The following is a 23,399-nucleotide window of genomic DNA, read 5'->3' on the forward strand; positions in this document are numbered from 1 at the left end:
ACAAAAGATCTCCATTCACATTAAAAATATGGATGTCAGTTTTTTTTTCTATTTGTTGATGCTATGTTTCAAAATTTTCATGCATCTGAAGTTTTTATTATCTTTGCGTCACCTCAACTACTTCTAAATATTAAAATAAATTAGTTAAACTCAAAACAGTTCAATACATCTCTCTAGGAAAATTCACCCAACATGATATTGTTGCGATACTCCTTAGATAAAAGAAACAGTGCTGCTGGTCCAGTTGGTTCCCACCCTAGTTCTTTAGAAGGAAATACTGAGAGTGTGTCAGGACTGAGAAAGTTACTTACTGCTGTCTGAAAACCATTAATACGCAGGAAGTTCACAAAGATCCGAATTTCGTTGGCTGCGTCCACAGAGTAAGTAACGAATACTTTTCCTATCAAAGGAAGAATAGAGTCAGATAAACTACTCAATCCATTGTGCTTCCACCACAGTTCTTGTAAAGTTATTCAAAGCATGACAGATGTGATTTTTAGTACAATACGATAGAGGTCTTCTGACCCTGACAGTGACAAAGTTCGAACGTAGCAAGAAGAAAGAACTTGCATTTTTACAGCACCTTTCATGTCTTCAGGACATCTAAAACTGCTTTAATGGAACTGCAACTAACAGAATACTTTGGAAGTGAGTCACTGTTATGGAGGCCAATGCAGCAGCCAATTTTTGCACAGCGAGATCCCACATACAGTAATGAGGTAAGTGATAATGTGGGGCCAATTTTAACTGGGTACTGGGTGGGCAGCGGGAGGTGCAATCGTGTGTTCTGCCCAATGTCCTCACCAAGATGCCTGAGCCATAATGCGTGGGCCTCATTTCAGTATGTACAATGAGCTCACAAGCAGTTTACCACTGTGGGGGGGAGGGGAAGTCCAGGAGCTCCTACATGGAGCCAAGTGGAAATAATGAGTTAAAGGAATGGGGGGGGGGGGGGGGGGAGAGGGGTTGGGGGAAGCAATCGGCAGACAGGGTGTGGGAGGCCGGCAATGGATGGCAAGATTTTTTGTGGCCTGGTGGAACAAACATCATTAAAATTACTTACCGTTCTTGTTTTTCTGAGCAGTCTTGCAGCGGTCCCTTTATAGACTGCTGGTTAAGTACACACTCTGCCGATTGGTACCTCAAAATTGCGTCAGGTCCTGTGTATGTCATCGTATCCCGATTTGCATATTACAAGAAGATTCCCACCTGAAACAGGCAGGTGCCTGGGATGCCCTTGTGAAGGCCCTAAACAAAATGGCGGCGGGCAGATCCGGAGTGGGAACGGGGCGAGAAGTTCAACCCCAAAATTTTTGGAGTGCTACCGTCCCATTCTTGCCCGTTGCATGAGGGAGAAATGTTGTCCAGAACCCTTGGAGAACTCTCTGCTCTTCTTCAAAAAGTGCCATGGGATCTTTTAGGTCCACCTGAACAAGTAAACGGGACTTCTGTTTTACATCACATGAGAAAGGCAACACCTCTGACAGTGCAGCACTCTCTCAGTACTGTACTGAAGTGTCAGCCTAGATTATGTGCACTTATTCCAAGAAACTTTTACTCAAGAGAGTGTTACCAACTCAGCCGAGCTAACGTATGAAGGAAATGATGATTGGACGGGGAATAAATCAGTACTTGGGACACTCAACCCCTTTAAACAAGCCCTTAGAAGTCAAGTCTCAGAGCGCAGCAGTGAATCCCTTTCAGGTAGGCCGTCTCACCCTGCTTCACACCATATAGGATATAACTCCAGTGCAGTGCCAATGTGGGTTAAAGAAAGTGCACAGAAGATTTGCCTAACCTTTTGGACATTTCACAAACTGAAGCATAAGGTTTTTATTAAAAGCATCTTGAGAATATGCTCGCACCCTCAAAACATTTCAAACTTACCTGCTGGGAATGGAACTCTACTTATTCCTGTAGCCACGCATAGGTGGAGTTCTCTACTGGAATTCAGATTCACAGCCACGGACGGCCTGCTGTGTGACTCTAGTGTTACCAGCTATTGACTGCTCTCTGCAGCTACTGCTCTCAGTCTGGTCGTGCAGCAAAACTGCAGCCCAAACGCCATGATGGGGGGAAAATTTCCACTGTTTCATATTTATAGCAAAGTCAGAGATACATTTTTTTAATATATGAATTTTCTATAAATAATGAACAGTGGAATTCTTCCCCCCCCCACCCCCCTCATATCTTTATAACATGTACAGTGTGATTTGTTCTCAACATCAAGACAAAAAGGACCTGAATTTGTTCGTTCTTTCACTCCCAAAATGGGTGAGAATTTACTCTTTAATGGACAGACCAAGAACGGTCATGCTAGTCTGTCCATTGAAAGGACAAATTGTTTGGTTAAGTTTTCACACTAGAACAAATTGGGAGGCAGTACAAAGCAAGAAATGAACTCCCTCTGACTTTAGGCAGTTCTCCCCCAGTCCAATATTAGATTCTGTTAAGGAACCCAAATGAGTGCCTCCCATCGATGAAGGCAGAATGTGGAACATGAGGCACTTACGTAACGCGTCCGGCAGGTTAATTGTCCTCAGAGCACCGTGTCCTTCGACGCCGCTGGAGGGAATGTCTCGTGCGTTAGAGGGCAGCGGGTAAGCACAGGAGATTTGACTGCTAACATGTGGATGAAGCCCTTCATGCTGAGGGGCAACATCAGCAAAAATTCCAGGCATCTCTCGGCTCATCCCACTGACATTTGCAGGAGAATGATTTTCCCTAAAAGAGAGAACATTACTTCATTGATAAGAAAGACATCCTATTCACATCATTTTGATAAGAGATTCAATTGAAGCGATTTGTATTTCTTTTGACGCCCTGCATGTTTATTTGTGTGCTAACATTCGCCAATGAGAAGAATTGTAAGTGAAGATATAACCTGAGATGAACCAATAGTTGAATTTTGGATAAAGTCGTAATGATTCTTGGGGCACACAAGCATCGTATATGGCTGTGCCATTAATGCAGGCTGAAGCGTCAATTCCATAGTTGCATCAAGCGGAGAGATGTTGAGTACGGGCTGTGGCATCTCTCAGCATAGGGAGAAGGGAAAATCAGAGGAGAGGGTCAATCCTGTGTGGTCCCCTGAAACTTCGAGTGGCCAATTACAGGGAGCATTACACAAGAATTGGGCTATATATTACACATGTAGAGTCTAATAACTGGCTAACAACATTTCATTATAAGGTCAATCTTCCTGAGAGATTTGAATCTGAATCTCTCTCCTCATTGACATGCTCACTCCTATGGGTTGATTTTCATTAGTCTCATGCCTTGCTAGCTTTCGGTGGCCTTGTAGGTAACACCTCTCTGTCTGCACACTGTGATTGCCTTGGCAACGGGCAGTTGGAAAGACGGTCTGTAATCACCAGGTATTGTTCTGTGATTTATAAATGCGAAGGGTTCGAGGATTTCAGTTCCACATTCACCTGAGGAAGGAGGAAGCCTCCGAAAGCTTGTGAATTTCAAATAAAATTGTTGGACTATAACTTGGTGTTGTAAAATTGTTTACAATTGCTAGCTTTCATCAGCAATAGAGAGGAACGATTAACTAAGAAGAGTCTTTCTCACAACTCCCTTGACCAAGGTGGGAGAAAAAAGGAGGGGAAAACAGAAAAGAAACGAGGATAAAACACTTGCTTTTTCAAGCATTTCTGACCCCTGTTCTCTGGTCTTCATAAAGCAATCTTGGCCAAAATTTCTCCCAAGATTCTACCGCCCTCACCTCTTGACATGGCTCAAATCGGGAACTGATGCTCAAAACTGGGAGAAATATCTCTCTGAGCTCATTGCCAGGAGATGTATAGTATTGGCTTCTTCCAAACATTTGCCTCCCTCCACAGCCTGGCCTCCGTTCAGCATTCCCCACAGTGACGTGACTAAGATCAGAAATCCCACAGTGCAGGAGATTGTGGCTGGAAGCCCAGCTCCCACCAATTCATCCACCGAGCCTGGTTCCTTAATGGGCCATCCTTTCACTTTGTATATTATAATTGTTGAGTGCAGGCGGCCTGTATACAGAATTCAACTCATTCTGGCCCAATGCTGAAACACAACAGACAATGGGCCCCTTTATGAGAAAGGCTTATCCTAGGTGATCTCACAGTCTACCCTGCATTTCATTTGCTTTAGGATAACTGAGGTTTCAGTGGTTGTCACGTTAACAATTCAAAGGATCCCGAGAACCTCATATGTGAGAAACAATTACTTTTTGACATCGGGAATGCTTTACACTGTGATGTTACTCTTTGGGTGGTTCGTATAATGCACTGTCCTCTACTTTTCATTCGTTAATTTTCCATTTTGTTGATTTTCTTTCCTTTATTCATGCTTCCTTTTTCATACTTGACGAAAAAGAAAAATCCCTTTGTATTACTTTCTTTCAGTCCATTCATTAGTAAGAAAGCTAAATCTTGGCTGCCATTCCAGATAGGTTGGGCTTCATGCCGACACTTATCTTACCACAGACAGTTTGCCAGTTCCCAGCAATATTACAGATGGAAGATTAAATACCAAAGTAACTATCCCAGATCCTCTCCAAGAACATTCCGTACATTAGAAAAAAGTTACAAAGGTCTCAACTGGACATCTTTTTAAAATCTATTGCATAGTTCTTGTTAAAAAAAATGTGCTTTTATTTAGATAGTGAGAGCTGATGAGATTAGGAGAGAGGTGCCAGGAGCAGTTACTGAACCTGACGTGGGGGGTGAAACAGCCTGTGTAATTATGTCACTGCAATGTCCATTCGAGTTAGACTAAAGAAAAGGTGAATGATTGGAAGAATCATCACCAAGCCAATACTACACGCTCCTGGCAGTGAACTCAGAGGAACATTTCTCCCAGTTTTGAGCTTCACTCCACTCAGTTCCCAATTTGAGCTGGGCCAAGAGGTGAGGGCTGCAGCATCCTGGGAGAAATTTTGGCCAAAATTGGTGTATGGAGACCAGAGAAGCCTGCACTGCACAGTACTTCCTACCTAAAATGACAATTGGGGTCCTATTTACATCACAGGACATCAATTTTCATATTAAAAGGGGTCTATCGCCTAAACAAGCAATTGTGCTGTCGAGCCACAGGATCCTCTTATGGGATCTTCACTTGACCAGACAAGCCAAAGGGTCTACTGCAAACCAGGGGAGGCGTCAGCCTGAGTTTCAGTTGTTGGCCCTTTGACACTCCCATCTCACAACCAGAGTGTGGTGGAGGAGGAGGAGATGTTTACCTGCTTCACGAGTTAGAGCAAAATATACATGCAACTGCGCAGTCTGGATACAGCCAAGATGCAGAGTGATAACAGCATGTTGCAAAAATCATGCAGATAACTTGGGAACAATAGATGTGGCAGGTTGTCAATGCAACCTGCTCATCACATTACGGCAAAAACATCAGAGATAGTTACATCACCATCCCTCCTTCCAGCCTTACTGAAGGAGATTGCCAATTTATTTTCCACAAGTGATGAATTTGTTTTTATTTGTTCATGGGATGTGGGCGTCGCTGGCGAGGCCAGCATTTATTGCCCATCCCTAATTGCCCTTGAGAAGGTGGTGATCAGCCGCCTTCTTGATCCGCCGCAGTCCGTGTGGTGACGGTTCTCCCACAGTGCTGTTAGCTAGGGAGTTCCAGGATTTGGATCCAGCAACAAAGGAACAGCGATATATTTCCAAGTCAGGATGGTGTGTGACTTGGAGGGGAACGTGCAGGTGGTGTTGTTCCCATGTGCCTGCTGCCCTTGTCCTTCTGGATGGTAGAGGTCGTGGGTTTGGGAGGTGCTGTCGAAGAAGCCTTGGCGAGTTGCTGCAGTGCATCCTGTGGATGGTACACACTGCAGCCACAGTGCGCTGGTGGTGAAGGGAGTGAATGTTTAGGGTGGTGGATGGGGTGCCAATCAAGTGGGCTGCTTTGTCCTGGATGGTGTCGAGCTTCTTGAGTGTTGTTGGAGCTGCACTCATCCAGGCAAGTGGAGAGTATTCCATCACACTCCTTACTTGTGCCTTGTAGATGGTGGAAAGGCTTTGGGGAGTCAAGAGGTGAGTCACTCACCACAGAATACCCAGCCTCTGACCTGCTCTTGTAGCCACAGTATTTATATGGCTGGTCCAGTTTAGTTTCTGGTCAATGGTGACCTCCCAGGATGTTGATGGTGGGGGATTTGGCGATGGTAATGCCGTTGAATGTCATGGGGATGTGGTTAGACTCTCTCCTTTTGGAGATAGTCATTGCCTGGCACTTGTCTGGCGCGAATGTTACTTGCCACTTATCAGCCCAAGCCTGGATGTTGTCCAGGTCTTGCTGCATGTGGGCATGGACTGCTTCATTATCTGAGGGGTTGCAAATGGAACTGAACACTGTGCAATCATCAGCAAACATCCCCATTTCTGACCTTATGATGGAGGGAAGGTCATTGATGAAGCAGCTGAAGATGGTTGGGCCTCGGACACTGCCTCGAGGAACTCCTGCAGCAATGTCCTGGGGCTGAGATGCTTGGCCTCGAACAACCACTACCATCTTCCTTTATGCTAGGTATGACTCCAGCCACTGGAGAGTTTTCCCCGATTCCCATTGACTTCAATTTTACAAGCCCTCCTTGATATTCGGTCACATGCTGCCTTGATGTCAAGGGCAGTCACTCTCACCTCACCTCTGGAATTCAGCTCTTTTGTCCATGAATGAGACACATTTTGTGCTGTCGGCATGGGAGCACAAGGAACTGGGTTGAGACACATTTCAAAACTCATTTCACTCAAGACCCATGGCCTATCCTTCACACTCCCTTTCCCTCCCCTAACTGGGGCATCTCTATGGCAGGGCGAGACATCTGCCCGCCCCGGAGGAACCCCACTGACCCTGGTCATATTTCCAGCCCCAGAGTCGCTTACATATGGGAGGTGGGCTCGCCAGCCTGTGTCAGGAATCATGTCTTTATGGGGATTGGGGCCTTGGGGACCTGATACACTGGGAGAGATAGGTGGCTGGTGAGCTGTTTTTTTGGCTCAAAAGACTTTAGTCAAATATGGAGTCTCTGCACAGCGGTGCTTTGAAAATGATGACACAGGACCCTTTTCAATATCTGCCCCAAGCCTCCACTGCTGATCTCTGAATTCTGGACACCTAGGCCTAACAGGCTGCTCCGGCGTCCAGCATTCCTGCAGTGCGAATGGCAGGAAACATGGTGGAGACTGTATACATTAACCATGCGCCCACCCACATATGGGCAGGTACAGAAATCCTCCCTGAGGGACCGACCAGCAGAAAACTGCGGGGAGGCGGGGATGCAACACAGTGCGTCCCCAAGTTGTTTCCCCCCCCTCACCCATCCAGATCCACCGAAACATTCTCAGGAGGAGGCAGAAAGCGTAGGCCCATATTTATAAGCATCCGGTTTATATCTTATGAAAGATGCTGCTGGTCAAGTGATTGAGGCATGAAGGAGTAGGATGTGAACTCGGAGGACATGGATGAGCAAGGTGATGTAGTGAATAATGTTATAATGCATTGCTACAGAAATGTGTCATGCATCATTAATTCAGAGTTTATTCTAACAGTTTGTGCTTGATTTGAATCCAGGTCCTAAACAACAACAACTTGCGTTTATTTACTGCCTTTAACGTACTAAAACGTCCCATGGCGCTTCTCAGGAGTGTTATCAGACAAAAAATTGACATCAAGACATAGAAGGAGGCACTAGGAAAGCTTGGTCAAAGAGGGAGGATTTATGGAGGGTCTTAAAGGAGGAGACAGCAACGGAGCAGTTTAGGGAGGGAATTTCAGAGCTTCGGGCCTAGATGGCTCATGGTCTGAAGGTACTAAATCACTGCACCGCCCAGGTGTTAAAGGTGCTAAAGCTAAGTGAATCCACAACCAACGGATCAGATCAAAGCTCTGCAGTCCTGCCACATCCAGTCGTGAATGGTGGTGGACAATTAAACAACTAACGGGAGGAGGAGGCTCTGTAAACATCCCCATCCTCCATGATGGCGGAGTCAAGCACGTGAGTGCAAAAGAAAAGGCTGATGCATTTGCAACTATTTTCAGCCAGAAGTGCTAAGTGGATGATTCATCTCGGCCTCCTCCCGATATCCCCACCATCACAGAAGCCAGTCTTCAGCCAATTCGATTCTCTCCACATGATATCAAGAAACGGCTGAGTGCACTGGATACGGCAAAAGCTATGGGCCCCGACAACATCCTGGCTTTAGTGGTGAAGACATGTGCTCCAGAACTAGCCGCACCTCTAGCCAAGCTGTTCCAGTACAGCTACAACACTGGCATCTACCCAACAATGTGGAAAATTGCCCAGATATGTCCTGTCCATAAAAAGCAGGACAAATCCAATCTGGCCAATTACCGCCCCATCAGTCTACTCTCAATCATCAGCAAAGTGATGGAAGGTGTCGTCGACAGTGCCATCAAGCGACACTTACTCACCAATAACCTGCTCACCGATGCTCAGTTTGGGTTCCGCCAGGACCACTCAGCTCCAGACCTCATTACAGCCTTGGTCTAAACATGGACAAAAGAGCTGAATTCCAGAGGTGAGGTGAGAGTGACTGCCCTTGACATCAAGGCAGCATTTGACCAAATGTGGCACCAAGGAGCCCTAGTAAAATTGAAGTCAATGGGAATCAGGGGGAAAACTCTCCAGTGGCTGGAGTCAAACCTAGCACAAAGGAAGATGGTAGTGGTTGTTGGAGGCCAATCGACTCAGCCCCAGAACATTGCTGCAGGGGTTCCTCAGGGCAGTGTCCTTGGCCCAACCATCTTCAGCTGCTTCATCAATAACCTTCCCTCCATCATAAGGTCAGAAATGGGATGTTCGCTGATGATTGCACAGTGTTCAGTTCCATTTGCAACCCCTCAGATAATGAAGCAGTCTGGACCTGCATGCAGCACGACCTGGACAACATCCAGGCTTGGGCTGATAAATGGCAAGTAACATTCGCGTCAGATAAGTGCCAGGCAATGACCATCTCCAACAAGAGAGAGTCTAACCACCTCCCCTTGACATTCAATGGCATTACCATCGCCGAATCCCCCACCATCAACATCCTGGGGGTCACCATTGACCAGAAACTTAACTGGACCAGCCACATAAATACTGTGGCTACAAGAACAGGTCAGAGGCTGGGTATTCTGTGGCGAGTGACTCACCTCCTGACTCCCCAAAGCCTTTCCACTATCTACAAGGCACAAGTAAGGAGTGTGATGGAATACTCTCCACTTGCCTGGATGAGTGTAGCTCCAACAACATTCAAGAAGCTCGACACCATCCAGGACAAAGCAGCCTGCTTGATTGGCATCCCATCCACCACCCTAACCGTTCACTCCCTTCACCACCGGCGCACTGTGGTTGCAGTGTGTACCATCCACAGGATGCACTGCAGCAACTCGCCAAGGCTTCTTCGACAGCACCTCCCAAACCCACGACCTCTACCACCTAGAAGGACAAGAGCAGCAGGCACATGGGAACAACACCACCTGCACGTTCCCCTCCAAGTCACACACCATCCCGACTTGGAAATATATCGCCGTTCCTTCATTATCGCTGGGTCAAAATCCTGGAACTCCCTTCCTAACGGCACTGAGGGAGAACCTTCACCACATGGACTGCAGCGGTTCAAGAAGGCGGCTCACCACCACCTTCTCAAGGGCAATTAGGGATGGGCAATAAATGCCAACCTTGCCAGCGACACCCACATCCCATGAACTAATAAAAAAAATCACTGCACTGCCCAGGTGTTAAAGGTGCTAAATCACTGCCCAGCCCCGCCACCTTTTTTAAGCTAGTAGTCACTGTGTGGCCTCAGTCAATCTTTTACACAAACAGCCAACACAACATCTATGATAACATGTGCGGAACACACTGAACTCAGGAATCAAACTAACATTTTAATTGCTACAAAATCCTGTAAAATAAGATTCTTGTTCTGTTATCTCCTAAATACAGGGAGTGACTTGTTCACTAGATGCCACATTTCTAAACCAATATAGTAACAGTTAAAGTTAGGGACTGGTTTAGACCTGAGATAATGTACGATCTAAACTTTACAGTAATTTACCAAGAACGGCTCATGTAATTATTCCATTAAGTAATGTGGTTGTTGGTTTTGTGAATTCTAAGTTACTGAAAGCACCGTTTACAGCCCCGCTTGATGGCTCAGCTGGTTAACACAGCGTGTAATTGACCCATGCAGACCAGCAAAGTCCCAGGTTCAACATTCAGTGGGTGCTGAGTTAGCTGATCTCAGTCGAGATGCAGCAGGGTCATTACAGCTGGCTTCAGGATCCTTGGACAAGGAGGAGGAAAAAATATCAACCAGGGTTCTGTTCTTGGATGGCGAGCGATACATCATGAAGCCTAGCTATGATGCCCTTCATAGTTCGAAAGGCTGACACTATCTGCGTTCACATGCAAAGAACGGTCCCTTGGGCAAAGTATTTTAGGCTGAGTGGTACCAGAGAAGCCACATTCCACCAGGAGTCAGTACCTTCAGGAGAGGACAGGGTTGAAAATGAAGAAAATGCTGGGCACTGCTAGGAGTCTCCAGGGGCTTTTCGGCACTGACAGATGCCAGCGATGTCGCACAAGTTAAGTTCCCAATCGAAGGTATGAAGTGGTTTTGGTCAATGTGATTCTGACTTTCAATGAATTGCACACACACTGCCAAGTTAAATATACCAAAGACATGTGACCAGCACACCAGCTAGTATGTGTGAGATTAGCTAAAGGGAGAATGGAGCAACAGCGAGAGATAGGAAACTTAGATAAAGAGGCACGCTTGCACCACACACAAGCACAGAGAAAGAGAATAAACAGAGAAACACAGTGACAGAAAACATAGAGATAAAGAGATAAGAAACATGGAGTAACCAAGTGAAACTTCAGTAACTGTGTACTCACCCAAATACTTGTGTTTGAGATGGACCTTGGATGAAGTTGCTTTGCATTCCTCTACTACAAGGATATCTTGAAAAGTACAGAGAGGGGGAGTTAGCCACTCCATATCCATATGGCTGAGCTGGTGACATCTCTCTCGCAGATATACCTTGGTTATATCTTATGGGTGGAGGAAAGGGACCATGTCGATATGTGTTGTCATAGCACTGTTTACATTTGCAGGCTGGGGTAGTGTAGTTCACACCATCTGGTAGCATAAAGACATGTAAAAAAATTGAGATTTACTTAACTGATAACTGCATTGGATTAACCAGTCAAAATTCCTCATCAAGAATAGGTCTATTTTCATTGATGCTGCTGTGGACCTTTGCACAGGAAAATTTCACCCCCCAATATTTTTCTCCCTTCCAGACTTCCTGTCCTGACTCATGCTGCACTCTAGTTTCACAGCCAGCACTCGGTACCTTACCAAAGGGACCACTATTCCTTTGCAAGTCCAGACAAGTAGGAGAAGTGGCAGTTATATGACTGTGAGAGGCATCACAGCCAGGGTCAATTCTTCCCTCATGCAATATCCACAGTGGCCTGCTTCCCATCAGTAGTGGTTGAACTTTCCAGTGTGTATCATCCACAGGATGCACTGCAGCAACTCGCCAAGGCTTCTTCGACAGCACCTCCCAAACCCGTGACCTCTACCACCTAGAAGGAAAAGAGCAGCAGGTACATGGGAACAACACCACCTGCACGTTCCCCTCCAAGTCACACACCATCCCAACTTTGAAATATATCACCGTTCCTTCATCGTCGCTGGGTCAAAATCCTGGAACTCCCTTCCTAACAGCACTGTGGGAGAACCTTCACCACACGGACTGCAGCGGTTCAAGAAGGCGGCTCACCACCACCTTCTCAAGAGCAATTAGGGATGGGCAATAAGTGCCGGCCTCGCCAGCGACGCCCACATCCCATGAATGAATAAAAAAAAACGGGCAGGGTGAGGACAAACGCAGCATCCCAGCCACCTATGATAAGCTATTGGCAGCTTGGGAGAATGAGAGAGGAAAGTTCAGGAAAGCAATAAACTGAGCAGCTCAAGTTGACTGCCCTCTGTTTTTCTCCTAGAAAGTACCCAGCCTCTGTTCAGTAACTCCGATTGTATCACCAAGGTTGAAAGCTTGGTAGGTGGAGAATCCCAGCTGCCAACCCTTATACTAGTGCATGATGATCTAGTGTGTTGGAGTACCAACATTGCATGTCACCGCCCGATGTCACCATGCTGCTTAAGAATCTTTAAAAAAAAATTGACTAACCAAGATCTGTGTCCGCAAACCAAGATTACAACTCAGTAAAATCCTTTTAATGTTGGGTATTTGATGAGGTCAGGCACGTGTAAGTATGTAGGTTACCTGCAGAAATCATGAAGTGCGCTGTAAGGACTTTACCAAAATTTCAAATGCTCATCGTTATAAATGCAGCAACAAGCCTGGTTGAGACTAGTGGAGCTGACTCTTCTATTCATCAATCAAACTAACTATGAATGATCCATTCTTCTTTCCTCTAAGTATGTAGCTCGTGACCATCATAGGATAGAACTGGTAGTTGGCCATCATTTCAAGACAGATCTGGATTCCAGACGCAGTTGGATTGAGTAAACATCTTGTACGTGTTCAATGATAACAATGACACTTGGTACGGCACTGACTACTTGTCATCGTTACATGATGATTAGTGGTATTCGGGCATTTTCCTGACCATTTTCCTCAGTCTTTTGAATACAACTGAATCAAACTGGGGTGTGGTTCACACTCTAGATCATGATATAGGAGCCTACATAATCTTAAGGTTAGGCAATTCATAAACATTCAGGGTGATAGACTATGTGATACACCGTGGTTTGCACCCAGTCCTCTCACCTCCAGGACTTGGACTCAATCCATCACACACTGAGAAGATGGTAAGGTCTTCTCGCTGTTGCCCATTAAATTATATGAATTTGAGTGGTCTCAACTCAGTTTCTCGTGGCTTTCAGTCTCCACCACAAAGCTTAGTAACTGAGACTAAATTGGCAGACTCACTCAGAAAGGTCATAGGATTAGCCAGTTTGGGAAATTAAAATGTCAAAGTGTTGCAGTAGAGGGTAAAAGAAAGACTTGCATTTACATATTGCATTATCTCGTCTCCCGGAAACATCTCAAAACGCTTGTTTCACAGAAGTTACTTCTGAAGTGCAGTCATAGTTGTTGTGTAGGCAAACATGGCATCCAATTTGCACACCGTAAGATTCGACAAACAACAATGGGTATGAACTAATTTTAAAAGGATGGCTTTCATATTATAAAGATTGTTTCTGTCAAATCTTTCAGAATGACCAGTTAATCTATTTTGGTGGTTTTGGTTGAGGGATGAATGTTGGCCAGCACACTGGGAGAACTCCCTCCTCTTCTTTGAGTAATGCCAAAAGATCTTTAACTTCCATCTGAACAAGCAAATAAGGTCTCGCTTTAATGTCTCATCCAAAAGATGGCACCTCTGTCAATGCAGCACTCCCTCAGTAGAAAGTAGAGAGTAATCTTCTGAAGTTTGGGTTGAGGCAAACTGTGGTGAGTCCACCCAAAGGGTTAATTTTCCTCGGTGATTTGTGTTCAGCTGGGATGACTATTCCACAGAGAGAAGGAACTGGTGTTGCCCAAATAAAGGTGAACTTCTCTTCTTTGGGTTGAATGACTTTGGGCTTTGGTTGGAAACAAGAAGCCAGACAAAGCCCTGTAGCTGATGGCACTGCGTATGGACGCTCCAGATGGCCTTGTCGGTATAACACGCCCTTCTTACTAAAAAAACCCATTTGCTGAACGATTTGACAGAAGCAATCTTTATGATATCAAAGCCATCTTTTTAAAAATAGATCACGTCAATGAATATGGTCTTAACACCGAGTTGATGTTCAGTAGAGTGGCTCAAAGCATTTAACATCAGGCATCACTGAGCTAAATCAGGTTTTCAAACATTTAAGCAGGGCATTGGGAGAAGGTTAAGAATGTAAAGAAGAAAGGTTTTGGATGATAGAAAATGTTTTGGAAAAGGTAATTTGCGGTACATCAAATGAAACGTGGAAAATATAAAGAGAACTATAACTGTTAAACAAATAGCATTAGTCAAAAAAGACAGAAAAACTACAGTATAGCAGGGAAGCTACAGTGACACCAACAACAGGGCTGATTTATCTCATGATTTCCGTGTTTAGGTTAGCTACTGTGTAGCAGATAACAGTATAGGCAAGGATGGCTAAAAGGTCAAGGAAAGTTGACGGAAGGAAAAGATCCATAACCACAGGCCTGTCACAGAAGAGAAAGTGGAGCATCACTCAGATGGAGGTGGAATCACCCAGCCTGTTACCTGAGGATCTACCCCTCATCTAATGACACCCTAAACACTTAACACTAGAATAATAACATGCCACCTGTGGAATTTTTATATTTTTAGAAATGTTAAGTTCATAACATTGTGCAACAGTGGGCTCAATTTTGAAATGGTGGTGGGTTGGCAGCAGTGGGGTGGGGGGGGAGAAAGAGAGAGAGCGAGACGTCATCCGGCGCTGGAACAGAGAGTGGAGGACACTGAAGCTTGGGGGGGGGGCGGTGGGGGGAGAGTGGAAGATCGGGGGGGGGGGGGGAAGAGGGGGAGATCGGGGGGGGAAGAGGGGGAGATCGGGGGGGAGATGGGAAGATCGGGGGGGGGAGATGGGAAGATCGGGGGGGGAGAGGGGAAGATCGGGGGGGGAGAGGGGAAGATCGGGGGGGGAGAGGGGAAGATCGGGGGGGGAGAGGGGAAGATCGGGGGGGGAGATGGGAAGATCGGGGCGGGAGATGGGAAGATCGGGGGGGAGGGGGAGATCGGGGGGGGGAGAGGGGAAGATCGGGGGGGGGGAGAGGGGAAGATCGGGGGGGGGAGAGGGGAAGATCGGGGGGGGGAGATGGGAAGATCGGGGGGAGAGGGGAAGATCGGGGGGGGGAGAGGGGAAGATCGGGGGGGAGAGGGGAAGATTGGAGAGGGACATGGGGGAGAGAGGGACATCGGAAAGAGACATCGGGGGGAAGAGGGACATCAGAGAGGGAGACATCGGGGGGAGAGGGGGACATCGAAAAGGGAGACATCGGACATCGGAGCAGGGTGGAAAGGTAGGTTTATTTTGTTTTTTAACTTCATGCAATAGTTTTTTATTTAATTTATTTTGTTTATTTTTACCTGATCCGGCCCTTCATGCCCGTGAATCGGAAGTCGTGGGAAAGCCGCCCCGGGTAAGTTTAAAATCGGGTTTAACTATCTACTACGTCAGAAATAAAGTACCTTAAGTACATTTGGTTCTTTAACTATCATCATTGCCGGCGGGACTTCCGGATTTGGGAAGAGCGCGCATACAGGCGTGTCCTTGGGGAACTCGGAAGTCGGCGGGTTGGAGCCGGCTTCCGGAGCTGCTCGAAATTTTTGCCATTTTCACAGTCCCCCGCCCCCAACGCAGCCGCAATTTGAGTTCGACCAGCAAATGGAAACGTTTCAGCAATTCCTTCAGTTGCAAAGGTCTTTAGTCGTGATGTTTGTGGCATATAATGCCTTTAAACATTTTAATAAGGAAACAAATGGATTTGAAACTGAGAACTGAAGGGAGTTAAAGATAATTTCTTTTTGACAGAAGTATGTTCAGTAGATAGAGCGTGACCTTGATCTCGTATACAATGTGTTCAGCAGTGGGGTGGGACGAGGTGGGGTGGGTGGGTGGGGGGAAGGTGGATTTTTAATGTCCCATTCAGGACTTATGATTTTGTTACACATACTGCGCAGGAGATCATCTTTCCCCTGGACTCTGAACGCTGCACTCCACCACAGTGTGTGTTTTTAGAGGGCGCTGCATGCAGAAAGATTGAAACAACAGATCGCATCCACGTAGACACGATCACATACAAAAGTAGGAGAAATACCGACATACAATCTGCCGTGTCTTATCACACAGCTGCCATTCTTCAGAACTTAATCATCTCCTCTCCCCACAGCTCGGTTTCACACTAGTTTCTGTTCAGGTGTATTAATGGCAACTGATAAACAGCCATCTGTGGAGCAGTATACTTGCTCAAAGAAAGAAAGACTTGCATTTATATAACGCCTTTTACAACTTCAGGATGTCCCAAAGCACTTCACAACCAATGAAGTACATTTTGAAGTGTAGTCACCGTTGTAATGTGGGAAACATGGCAGCCAATTTGCGCACAGCAAGGTTCCACAAACAGCAATGTGATAATGATCAGATAATCTGTTTTTTAGTGATATTGGTTGAGGGATAAATATTGGCCAAGACACCGGGGAGAACTCCCGTGCTCTTCTTCGAAATAGTGCTGTGGGATTTTTTTACGTCCACCTGAGAGTTTAACATCTCATCCAAAGGACGGCACCATGAACGGTTCAGCACTCCCTCTGTACTGCGCTGAAGTGCCAGCCTAGTTTATGTATTTGGTCTTGATGGGGATATATTTTCATTCTATCACTAACGTTGGTAAATAAAAGCTGGTTAGAGTATAAAAAGGAGACAAAATATATCCCTTGGTGGATAAAGTGCTCTTCTAAAGGGTACATGCCCAAAACATGAACCCGTCTTTTCTCTTCGCTGATTGACCTGCGATGTATTTCCAAGCTTTCCTCTTTTCATTCCATACTCCTTTGTGGACCAGTTTAAATCTGATTCTTAGGGGGTGATTTTAAACCCCAGGAACGGGTGGGTTGGGGGCGGGTGGGAGTTGAAAATAGTTGTTTTTTTGGGTCGCAACCGCAAAATTTTCAGACTTTGCGTTCCCAGTGAGAAGCCTGTACTTTTCCACACCAACGTTAAACCCGGAAATAAAGCCGGGTTACCGTCGCGATCCAAAAAACAACTATTTTCAACTCCCACCCACCCCCAACCCACCCGTTCTTGGGGTTTAAAATCACCCCTTAAATAGGAACAGTTGTAATTTTAACTCGATAAAATAAATATCACAGGGATGATTTTCCTCCGCTTGGCGCTCGGGTGAATGCTTAGTTCCTGGATACAAAACAGAAGGAAAAGGGGTGGAGACCTTTGACGCCAGGGCCTGAATTCTCTTCCCATTGGTGGGTTTGCAGCGGGGTGATCCTAACACCTGCCAATGTGAAACAACAACAACAACTTGCATTTATATAGCGCCTTTAATGTAATGCGTCCCCAGGCGCTTCACAGTAGTGTTATTAAACAAAATTTGACACCGAGCAACATTAGGAGATATTAGGACAGGTGACCAAAAACTTAGTCAAAGAGGTAGGTTTTAAGGATCATCTTGAAGGAGGAGAGGTAGAGAGGCTCAGAGGTTTAGGGAGGGAATTCCAGAGCTTAGGGCCTAGGCCACTGAAGGCACGGCCCCCAAGGGTGGAGCAATTGGGGATGCGCAAGAGGCTAGAATTAAAGAAGCACAGAGATCTCAGAGGGTTGTAGGGCTGGAGGAGGCCACAGAGATAGGGAGGGGGCGAGGCCATGATGGAATTTGTAAACAAGGATGAGAATTTTAAAATCGAGGCGTTGCTGAACCGGGAGCCAATGTAGGTCAGCGAGCACAGGGGTGATGGGTGAACGGGACTTGGTGCGAGTTAGGATACGGGCAGCAGTGTTTTGGATGAGCTCAAGTTCCCGGAGGGTGGAAGGTGGGAGGCCGGCCAGGAGAGCATTGGAATATCCCTTCACCCCCTTTTCCTTCATCCACCTATCCAATCTAATCTTGAATGCTGATATAGTTTCTGCCTGTACTCCCAAATCCCTCTGCTCTTCCATAGCACAAGCCTATTTCCATTCATAGTGCTGAAATATTTTACCAAAACGTATCACCTCACACTTAATGACACTGAATTCCATCTGCCACTTTTTAGCCCTTTCCTCCATCCTATCAACATCCCTATGCAGCTTCCTTTGGTTTTCTAAAGAATTAACTATACCTCCTATTTTGATATTATCTGAAAATTTCAACACCACTCCCTCTAGGCCTACATCCAAGTTATTGACATACACGGTGAACAGAAGTGAACCGTGAGGGACACCACTGCCCACTTCCAACCACTCTGAACAACTGCCCTTAACTCCTATGGCCTGTTTTCTCCCTTTGAATCGATATTTAATCCGGTTTGCTAAATTCCCCCTAATTCCATACCCCTTAAACTTCACTAGTAATCTGCCATGTGACTGCTTGTTACTGCTGCATAACCAGCAATGAGATGAATGATCAGTTAATCTAGTTTTTGGTGGTGTTGGTTGAGGTAAAAATGTCGGCCAGGAGGCTGGGAAACTCCCCGCTTTTCGTCAATTAGTCTCACAGGATCTTTAAGGTGCACAGGAACCACAGGAATAGGCAAGATGGCACCTCGGTTTAACGTCGCCTCCAAAGCACAGCAATTAATTCTCTAATGCTCAGGACAAGAGCCATTGTCTGCCATCACATGTCATAACCCAGCAAGCTAATTAATAAAAGCGAACTGGTCGACAATAAATCTATCATTATGCAATGCCCTCCTGTAGATGTTTCCTGTTGATAAGATTGCGAAAGCGTGTGTAACCGCAATAAGATCCTAAATATAAGGGCACTGCCTTGTGACACAGTGGCAGAACCACCTAGTAAAGATAGTTTCTCTGTAGCAAAAGAACAGAAAGACTTCCAGTTAACCTGCAAATAATTCAGTCAGTTTTATTTAATAGCAGGTTACTGGCAAAAGCAATGGGCTCGATTTTTGCACCCCCAATCGGGTGCGTTCGTGGCGGGGGGGGGGGGGGCTGCGAAAATCAGGGATTCCCGGGGTGGGTCTGGAGCCCGGCTCCAACCCGCCCAATTCCGGGTTCCCCAGTGACGCGCTGACATGCGCGCGCAGCCCCCGCATGTGGGACTCCCACCGGCATTTAAAGCTGGCGGGGTGCCACTTAAAGTAATTAACCAGGTACTTCAGGTTGTTTACAGACCTGATATTTTAGGAGGGGTGGGATTTTGAAATGAACTGGGACTGTTTCCCGTACTGGGGGAAACACTCCCAGTTCAAATGGACGTGTTGCAGCCACCAGCCTGTGACAGCTGCAAAGTTCCATTTGACAGGTGGGGGGGAAGACCCTCACTCATTGCAGGAGGCCACTCTGTCACTTGGGACAAAGTTTGGCCTCCACCACCCTCCTCCTAACAATAAAATTCACCAACTTGCACACTTACCCCGGGGTCCAGACACATGTACCTACCTTGCGGACCCCCTCAGATGTACATCTTCTGGATGGGGGCCGCCGTAGTTGCAGTCATGACCTCCTCGGAGGACGAACAGCATCACCAGCCTCGCCGTCCACCTCAGACACGTGGAGCTCCACAACACAGTGCTGTGACACATCCACCTGCACAGCAGGAGGGAGGGCAATGGCAGAGAGAGATGCGTCGCAGAAGGCACTACCCTCGCCACAGGGTCTACAGACCGAGGCTCAGCTTCCTGGACGTCTCTGAGCATCAGTGCACACGGAGGCTCAGAGTCACTCGACATGTCGTCGTGGACATCTGCAGCCTCCTTCATGCCAAGCTGCTCCTGGCTGGCCCGAGCATCATCTTCTTACCTGTTGCTGTCAAAGTCACCACTGCCCTCAACAGCATCTCCTCCGCATCCTTCCAGGGTGCCACCAGGGACATCACCAATGTCTCTCAGTCGTCTGCACAAAAGAGCCCTGCAAATACACCTACACCCACTCTGCAGTGACACAATGGGTGGCATCAGTTGTGGGTCTTCATGGTGATCCTCAGGAAAGGGCATTATTGCACAAACCAGACAAGATTCGCAAAGACGTGGCAGTAGTGGTGACGATATAATATGTTATGTGAGTTGATCAGAAATTAAATATAGGTAAAAACCATGACAAACCCTCAAACACCCTTGTGCATCCCCTTCATGCTCACGACACGTTTGCCTTACGCTGCCTACTGCACATATGTGATGCATGCCCTGTGGCTGTAGCACAGGTGGTGGCAGGTTGAATGAGGCTGACCGTGAAAGAGATGCACGAGAGGGTATGAGATAGAGCCATGAGATTGTATGAGGATTGGGTTGAGTGGTAGTGGCGGGATGAGTACTGGCGAGGCGAGTAAGTGCAGGTAAGATGAGGATGAGCTTTGAGTGGGCGTGAGGGGTGATGTGACAGAGTAGTGTTGGGAGTGCAGAAGGAGATGTGGGGTGGGGGCAGTGATGTGGCAGATGGAGTGTAGGGGAATGAGTAAGTGTACTCACTTTGGCTGACCTACTTAGGTCATTGCAGCACCTCCTGCACTCGATTCAGGCCTTCTTGGTGGCAGAGACAGGCCACTTCCTCCCGCCCGCGGGGGGAAGATCTCTGTCCTCTCCCTCCTCCTTGCCCCATCCAATGATACCTGGAGTGAGGCATCATTAAACCTGGGAGCAGCCTTCCCCCGGGCTGCTCCATGCTGTAATTTTTCCTATTTCCTGCAGCATCAGTCAGTGGAGGACTGCCCCTTTAAATAGAGCTCCTCCAGCTGACAGACCTTACTGCGCATGCACAGTCCGCCCGCCGCGCAGCTTTCCAGCGGGGAACCCGGAAGCACAGGTAAGTGGCTCCAATTAGCCTGCGATTCCATGCGGAGCACCCCGATTTCAGTGGGCGCGTGGATTGCCCCCCCGCTTCGAACCCGCCGCCCTCCTAATATCGAGCCCAATGAAATAGTTAACTTTCTATTCAATGTTAACGGTGCTTTTAGGCACCGTGATAATCCAGTTGTAAAAGAAAAGAAAGACTTGCGCTTTTCACCTCAGGACGTCCCAAGAGCTTTACAGCTAATGAAGTACTTTCGAAGTGTAGTCGCTGTTGTAATGTACTAAGGAATCAAGGACTGAAATTCCTGATTTAAAGACAAATGGGAGAATGTCTATTTTTCTCAAAATCCTAAAAAAGGAATCACCTCCTCAGATTGAAATCTGCTTGTTCCTGCAATGTTATGTGTCTCGTTTCTTACGGAGAAGGAGAAGCAAGTTACTATTATTTATTAAAGGAAGGAATCTCACCCAGGCCTTGCACTCTGGCCTCTCTGTTAGTTCAGGTTCCAGGCCCATGATTCTGGTGGGTCGAAATCATACGGTGTGATGTTGAAGACAAATGCCAACTCATCTGAAATTCCTCCGTTTATTTTAATGAAGGTGTAACCTGTTTGTTTATTTTTATTCTAAACAGGTTAACACCTTTGTTAAAATGGCCGATGAAGGAATTTCATAGGGATGTGTTTGAAAGTAAAGTCGCACAGTGCAATCTCAACGCAGGCTCCTTCTCTCTGCCTCTTTTTAAGAAGTTTCTTTTTCATAACTGTCTTGAGCTTTTTATCATTTCTTTTGATGTGTCTCTGGTAACAAGCAAGTGTGCACAGGTCCTTCATTCCCCTCTCTGCTTTGCCCTGCTGCTCAATTCTACCTCTCCATTATTTCAGTACTTTAATTTCTTCTTTTCTCACTCCTTCACCTCCCTATGCCCCAGTCCTTGATGTAACTACTTCATAAATTCTATTTTTTGACCTCTATTGACATTTCCCTCACGTTCTCTGGCTCCAAAGCCTTGTCTGTTTCTTTTCCAAAGTTAAACGCAGCTAAACTCCTTATGGCCAGGGTTAAGGTGGACTCTTCAGCTGTGTGGGGCCTCGCGGGCAGTAGGTGCGGGCTGCAAATCCGATTTTGCACCAGCTGTCTCACAGCAGCTTCTGTTTGGCAGTGCTCCCGGAACAAAGGAGCCTCAAACATATGCAAATAATTATAATCAGGACCTACACCGAAATTTGCAAGTTAGGGCGAGGCTCCACAGACCCTGTTAGCCTTGCCCTTAAAAGCTGTGATATCAGTGCTGAGCAGCCAGTCCTGGCCGTTAAAGCCTCTGAAAGGCAGTTTTATCTGGCTTAGGCTGCATTTTAAATTTCACTTTTTATTTTTGCCTGGGAGCATTTTGAAACTTCTGCATTGGCCGTTTTGGTGCACAATTATTCCTTTTGCTGTGCTTCACTTGCATTTAAAGTGGTGCATTGCTGCAGCAATCCAAGCCGCACCTAGGAAGGTTGGGAGGATGGGACTCACTGTAGCAACTCACATAACTCTAGGTAAGGAGGACACTTCATGGTGGGATGTACCCATCAGATGCACAGACTATGTGCCCACTACCACCACCCCAGGACCTGTGATACAGATCGTGCTATCCCTACCTGGAAGGCACCTATCCTCAGCACCTCCGCTTCACCTGCAGATGCAGGGCCCAGGTTACACCATCTGCCGCAGCCTGACTTGTACAACGTCAAGGACTAGGGGCTGCCCTTCCTGTTGCTGTCGCAGTCACCGTGGCGTTAAACTCTATGCAACTGGATCCTTCCAGGCCACCAAGGGGATATCCGGCCACACAGGCGTTCTCGTGTTCTCTCGGGTGGCTGGGTACCCTCCAGTGCAAAGTGCTGGGGACGTGGTTAACTGATCTAATAGACCTATGACGGGGTGTGATAGGGTAGACGTACAGAAGATGTTTCGAATTGCGGGGGAGACCAGAACTAGGGGCCATAAATATAAGACAGTCACTAATAAATGCAGAGAGTGGTAAGAATGTGGAACCTGTTGCCTCAAGGCGTAGTTGAGGCAAATAGCATAGATGCACTTAAGGGGAAGCTCGATAAACACACAAGGGAGAAAGGAATAGAAGGATCTGTTGATAGGATAAGGTGAAGGTAGGAGAAGGTTTGTGTGGAGCATAATCACCGGCGTGAACCAGTTGGGCCGAATGGCCTGTTTCTGTGCTGTAAATCTATGTAATATTTGAAGAAGAAACACTGGGTGGATGACTCATAGGAGACTGGTTAATCTCTGCATCCATAGCTGTTGACCCCACACCCCCAACCCTAATGTGGAGATGTCGGTGATGGACTGGGGTGGACAAATGTAAGGAGTCTTACAACACCAGGTTATAGTCCAACAGCTTTATTTAAAATCACAAGCTTTCGGAGGCTTCCTCCTTCGTCAGGTGAGTGTGGGATTCCATGGAAGGTTACCGCATATATAGTCAGAGAACAATGCCTGGTGATTACAGATAATCTTTCCAACTGCCCGTTATCAAGGCAATCAAAGGAGTTGAATAGTGTACAGACAGAGAAACATTACATACAAGACTACCGAATACACAAACAGTCAGAACACAAAGACAGAGAGAGAGAGAAACATCCAAGTGGCAGAGGAAGAGAGAGAATGACCCGTTGTATTAAAAACAGATAACTTTTTCTCGCTGGTGGGGTTACGTGTAGTGTGACATGAACCCAAGATCCCGGTTGAGGCCCTCCTCATGGGTGCGGAACTTGGTTATCAATTTCTGCTCGACGATTTTGCGTTGTCGTGTGTCTCGAAGGCTGCCTTGGAGAACGCTTACCCGAAGATTGGAGGACGGCCTCAACCGGGATGTTGGGTTCAT

The 23,399-nt window shown here is 46.7% G+C and overlaps 1 protein-coding gene across 2 annotated transcripts in view; it reads right to left on the reverse strand.

The window, feature by feature from the left end:
- The window catches only part of traf3ip2a (TRAF3 interacting protein 2a), a 58,484-nt gene that overhangs the window by 15,906 nt on the left and 19,179 nt on the right, over nucleotides 1-23,399 (reverse strand). For both annotated transcript variants that reach the window (XM_067985061.1, XM_067985060.1), the window contains 3 exons: nucleotides 10,907-11,150; nucleotides 2,513-2,724; nucleotides 312-400 (listed from right to left, as the gene is read on the reverse strand). In XM_067985061.1, the coding sequence (XP_067841162.1) occupies nucleotides 312-400; nucleotides 2,513-2,724; nucleotides 10,907-11,150 (545 nt within the window). The remainder of the gene's footprint in view (nucleotides 1-311; nucleotides 401-2,512; nucleotides 2,725-10,906; nucleotides 11,151-23,399) is intronic.

This window comes from Heptranchias perlo, chromosome 5 (genome assembly GCF_035084215.1).
Source record: "Heptranchias perlo isolate sHepPer1 chromosome 5, sHepPer1.hap1, whole genome shotgun sequence".
NCBI classification, from domain to species: Eukaryota; Metazoa; Chordata; class Chondrichthyes; order Hexanchiformes; family Hexanchidae; genus Heptranchias; species Heptranchias perlo.